General features: G+C 33.6%; 1 protein-coding gene across 1 annotated transcript; it reads left to right on the plus strand.

The window, feature by feature from the left end:
* Nucleotides 1-403: 403 nt before the first annotated feature.
* On the plus strand, nt 404-3698 carry LOC116776969 (proteasome subunit alpha type-2). Its single transcript, XM_032670278.2, has 6 exons — nt 404-553; nt 734-810; nt 898-996; nt 1802-1958; nt 2969-3124; nt 3490-3698. The coding sequence occupies exons 1-6, from the start codon at nt 513-515 to the stop codon at nt 3662-3664; spliced, it is 705 nt and encodes a 234-aa protein (XP_032526169.1). The 5' UTR covers nt 404-512; the 3' UTR covers nt 3665-3698.
* Nucleotides 3699-6262: the final 2564 nt, after the last annotated feature.

Here is a 6262-nt window from a genome sequence, read left to right on the forward strand (position 1 = left end):
AATATGTATATTAATAATCAGCCATTATCTTTTACTTACATAGAATGTTAAATAGAAACTTTTTGAATCGTGAAGTATAAAAGCACTTTCTTTCTTATAATTTTTAAATGATCTTTGTCGTGTAAATCGTGATTTGAAGACACAACCACTAAAGGAATCTGTGTTTAAGTTTAATTTAATTTCTTTTCTGTGTGCATATCTTAGAGAAATTTATTTGGATCGCATTTCTTGTGACGTCATAAGTGTATATCGAATTTTGGACGTGCTCCAAAAGTTTGTTGTATAAACAACAAATGTAAATGTTTTAAATTATTTTATAAACATTTATTTTAATAGACATTTGGATATTCAAAGATTTTTATAATATAATTTTGAAATTTAAAATTTCGTTTCATATGTTCTATTGTAGCAAATAAATATTTTTAAACTGTAATGTATTTGACAAGCAGTGACTTTTCAAATCATGACGGCGCTAGTTTGATTAACAAAATTTGACAATTTGCTTTGTAATCATGGCGTCCGAACGTTATAGTTTCTCTCTCACAACTTTTAGGTAAATATTGATATTAAATAATGTATATTTTTAATAAAATTAACTTCTGAGATTTATTTTTTAAGCCTATCATTAAAATGTTTCTAATTAGCACACATATCCACAATTATACCGGTGTTCGATTTTGAAGTTTTCACCCTATCGTGTTTTTAACCGTGAATTTTAATGAAAATTTCACAGTCCCTCTGGAAAATTGGTGCAAATCGAATATGCCTTAGCAGCTGTAGCAGCTGGTGGTACCTCCGTCGGAATTAAAGGTAATTATACATATGTATAGGTTATTTTGTACTAACTTTGTTGTTACTTTTATTTGTAATCTATTTTGAACGTTAAACTTGTTACAGCATCGAATGGTGTCGTGATCGCAACTGAAAACAAACACAAAAGCATTTTATACGATGAACACAGTGTAAACAAAGTTGAAATGATCACAGGACATATCGGTAAGGATATATATTTGTTGAAAACCACTAATATAGTGAAGGAATCTTGTATTATGACAATGAATTTGTGAATAACAGGATAACGATATTGTAATAATGAAAAGGAATAAAATATAGTAATCTATCAGAGATATTAGCTTAATGTCTAGTCTAACTTAAGCATAGTCTGAAATATTTTCCAACAACCCTCACACTACTTGATGCAACATACATATAACTTATTGATCTCTTACTTAATTCATTCACCCGTTGGTACATATCTATAAATTTTTTATTGACACAAAGATATGTAAATATCAAAGAATATTCTCAAAATATTTTATACGTCGGAAAAATACTAAAAGCGAGAAATTCAAAATATCAACTGTGCACCAAAAATAACAATATATTTGTGACATTGCTGAGTCGTTTAAAGCACTTGTCGACAGTATTAAACATGGTACTATTCTTGTCCTTGTCGGATGCCGATTCGTTTTGGCTGTATACAAACTGCAACTGTAATAAAAATAAAACTTGCATGGTAAATTTATTAGGTTCATGTGTTGAATATGCCGCATTTGCATGGAGCTTGGAGACAAAGTGGTGACCCGAGGGTCGCTTTAACATGAGTGACTTATTTACTTGATATTCGATATACATATATAAAAACTTTGGCCTTAATCTGTTTGAAATATGTTTTATATGGCAACTTTTTTTTTATTATCTAAACACGCACACATACACACATATATATATGAGAGCTCAACTTAAGGTTGATGAACAATAACCATTCTATCGAGTCCTATCAGTTGTGTGTTGTCTTCAGGTATGGTATACTCCGGTATGGGCCCGGACTACCGTTTGCTGGTGACCCAGGCTCGTAAGATGGCACAACAGTACTACCTGATGTACCACGAGCCTATCCCCACAGCACAATTGGTGCAACGTGTCGCTACTGTCATGCAAGAGTACACACAGTCTGGGTAAAATATTATTTAAACTTTTTAAATCTCATTTCCGTTTCCAAATATCACTGCATTTGATGACAGTGAGTTCTAGGCCCTTCGGGCCCAAATTAGAATGTGTCGGTCCCATCGGGCCACCCACATCTCCCGGTGACGCTGTCAAAGCCATTAGGTCTAACAGCTACAGTCAAGTAGAAACAAAAATAAAAGTGAGTGCTTAGGTTAGGTTGTTTTAAATGTGGCCTTCATCCGTGCACAGTATTTTCTACTAGGGTCGTGTAACAGCAAGTGCTTTAAATAGTGCTAAATCTCTTGAATATGCATCGAATGAAATATTTATTGATGTGAGCCGGAATTGAAGCTGCTATTGTGAAATGTCGCGTTGAAGTTGCCGCACTATCTGAGCCATCGTGTCCCGGCTGGTGTTGGTTTTATAACTTTATATTTAACCGTCAAATTGTTCAGTGGCGCCACCTATTGAGTGTTGTTACGAAAATCCTAAACGACTTTGTTATTTAAAAATATCTTTGATTTCCTGAATAACATTTTAGTTTGTAATTATTATTTTTTTTAATTATTCCGGCAATAATTTTTTTTACATTTTAATTTGATATAGATATAATATAAATAAAAATTTCATAAATATGAGCTCAAGGATCTCATCTGCGACCGCTGTAGTATACTCTTTCAGTTGCTCCACCAACTGAGCTATCATGCCTTGACTCGGTGAATGACTTCCAAAGAATGCATATATACTGTCAACGTCACTGTTCCAGGTGCTTGAGATCCAACGAGGAAATGTACTAAAAATATAACCGGTGCCATCTTGATAAAAAAAAAAAACGCCTTTTGTCATTATTGAATTAAAGTGTCTCAAGCGGACAGTACATTGTCTTCCCTATAGTAAATTAACTCCTTACTTGTGACATATTATATACTAGTAAAAAAGATGCACTAGTTTTTACATCATGTCTCATACTTAACGCCACAAAGGTTCAGCCATACTTATATATATATATATATTCCAGAGGAGTTCGTCCGTTTGGCGTCTCTCTACTGATCTGTGGATGGGACAGCGGTAGACCTTACCTGTTCCAATGTGATCCTTCCGGTGCATACTTTGCTTGGAAGGCCACCGCAATGGGGAAGAATTTTAATAACGGAAAGACATTCTTGGAGAAGAGGTATCGTTGTATTCTGTTATCATCTAAATAACAATTACTCAGAATGTCAGTAGTCAAATTGGTCACACTGACATTGGCTGTATGTTTTATGCGTTAGAAATTTGAAACTCATACCAAAAAGGTTTCATATGTGACATAAAATTGACAATTGTTATATGTATATATGTGTCACATATAAAATTATAGTCATATATTATTCTTTTGATTTTAATTACTGTTGTAATAATATTGTTTTTTATGTTGTATAAGAAGTCTTATATATATATATAAATAGATTTAACAGTGTCATTATTATATCACATCTGTATCTTATTAGCGGGATCGTCGGACGTAACGAAAATTTTCCACCTAAATACATTTTCCAGGTACACCGAGGAGTTGGAGCTAGATGACGCTGTCCACACAGCGATCCTGACTCTCAAGGAAGGTTTCGAAGGTCAAATGACGGCTGATAATATAGAGGTCGGGATCTGTGACGCCGCTGGCTTCAGACGACTGGAACCAGCCCACGTCAAGGACTACCTCGCCAATATACCATAATGTCATTTATATTAAAATTATAAGTATTTCATTATATTGTGTTTCATTGTGTGAACTACCCTCAAATAGTTGTAACTATCCTCTTATTAGAATCAGTTGAATAATACTAGCTTTTGGTTGTGACTCCGCCTGCGTTGGACTCGATTTGGAATTTATGTTATGTGTTAGACAAGTTATGCTTACGAAACATCAGCGACATCTATCGTCTATACGTGTCACGACTCCATACTAAAGGTTAGTGGTTACAAAGGTTTTGCACTGTCCCACTATATACGAAGCGTTTTTAGTTTTTCACTTAAAAACCTAAGTTAAGTGGAAGACGAAATTATCAGTCCATGTATCTACCGTGCGGGTGCCGGGTCCATCGTTACAGGGAGAGGGGCTTCAACAGTGCATGTGACTTGTGACTCAGGTTTAGGCTTAAGGGGCTAAGGCGTTAAACACTCACCTCCACCGTCCAAGCTCCTCTCTACCTAACCAAATATGAATCTGCCTTGATTAATGAATGAATAACGATAGACTCGCTATGTTGTGTGACGCCTGAAACTTTGGTAATGTTATTAAGGTGTGGTCTTGCCGAAACTGAGATTCCAGGGATTTACGTAAATTAAGTCATATAATTTTTTTTCTGATGTCTGAGCTATATAAGTAAAAAGTTTAACCAAAATCCGTACTTGTATTTGAGGTGACATGGTTACATTAATACAAATTTTCACATTTGAAATATTAGTAGGATAATATTTTTATAAAAATCTGGATTTTGTGTATTAATATTTATTATACATAAATAAAGCGCCTGTAGCATTCGTATCAATACGTTCAATAAAATAATTTGCTCTGTATTTATCAACAGGCAATGTTTTGTAAAGTTGTAATAAAAAAATACTGTTGATTTTGATAACATGCAGGCTTCCTATAATTTTGATCATTTAACACGTTATGTTAAAAATATGTTTAATCTAGATTTAACAATTTCGTGTTGAATCAAGGTATAGCAATATTATTACAAAAAGGTCTCAGAACTAAAACATTTTATGATTTTATTTAAATCTTTTTTTATTTTTAAAACTGAAGGTTACTATTATTTTAATTATTAAGTGTTTATTTGACAAAAATTGCTTCTCTGGTTACTATTTTGCATATGTTATTTGTATAATAAACGAAGTAACGCCTGCATTAATTAATCGAGCAATTTCGTGTTTCTGCGTTATATTTTTAAACTACATACCTACAAAGGCGTTGAAAATAGGTTTTATTAATGATTCACGATTGTTAGTCTCACACGTTAATTATGTGATAAAATCTCTTTTGCTTCACGCTCACATGATAAAAAGGATCTATATATAAAGACTAGTAGATCTATTCTGAGTTTCTGTACAAAGGTCAGGTTGTGTTTGCTTGATCAGTAGAAGGCAGCTTAATTGTTAGGTGTAGCGTGCAACATGCATGAAGGGGTGTGTAAAATGTTATATCTAATCAACACCTTGATTACATTTTGATACATCTGTTCGTCTGTTACATATCACAAACAATCTATCTATCTATGTTAAATAAATGTGCCGTGAAGGAAGGATAAGGTTTCTGGTGGACGAGGTGAAGATTGGTCTAAGCAGAACTTATTTGCTTTCGTTTAGATACCTTTTTTGACTGCTATGTCAATGAACAGCTGGTCCAAGATAGCATTGATTCAGTAGTAATTCTTCTGCAACTAAATCTATACATTAGACTCTCAAGGCATCCCATTTTTCAGCTCTCGAAGGAAGTTTTAGGTCCTCAATAAACATCCTAAAGGCAAAGCATAACGTCTCAGACAGAGTTTTAAAACTAAAATGTCCACATGAAGTGTATAACACCAAATCTGCAGCGGAATGTTCTGCGGTAAGTCCTCATAAGGACATTCCATTATGTTCTTCATAGAAGACCGAAAACCCAGAACGCTAAAGTCCAAAGTAGACTTTAGTTTTTAAATAACCTGTAACTATTACGAGTTATTGTCGGTGAACCAAGTACGCCACCAGTTTCACGTTGAGAAATCGTATTACAGGATCGTATCATGTGTATACTTTACTCTTTGTTTTATTAAAATATAATAAACATTAAATTAAAAACGATATGTTGTACAACGTTAAAAAGTATTCATACCACTAGTTGGCGAGTGAATAATAAACGGAAAATGCTTCCTGTATAGTGCGACGAAAAATTGAACTACCCACACTGATGTCTTTAAAATATACTTATCTTAGGACCAAATTTAATAATACAATGAAAAATAAGTACGATAATATATCACGAGATTAGGTACTTATAACATTCAAGAGTTGATTTACTTATTAATTATTGGTGATAAATAACGTTAGGTAATAAAATAGTCAGATAGACTTACTATAACTTCACTACATAATTATCTCATTTAACAACCTTTTTGTTGACGTTGAAAAAATTTCATTACTGCATACAACTCGGTCAGGATATGATAGTTATATGGGGCTCCCGGAAAGCATGCAAGTCGGGTCAAATAAAACGTAGAAACGTCCCATATGCCTGCAAATTTGTCCACTAAAACTATGAACGATGGCCATCGTCGTCATTGAAGGACAC

Source organism: Danaus plexippus (assembly GCF_018135715.1).
Source record: "Danaus plexippus chromosome 29 unlocalized genomic scaffold, MEX_DaPlex mxdp_37, whole genome shotgun sequence".
Classification (NCBI taxonomy): Eukaryota; Metazoa; Arthropoda; class Insecta; order Lepidoptera; family Nymphalidae; genus Danaus; species Danaus plexippus.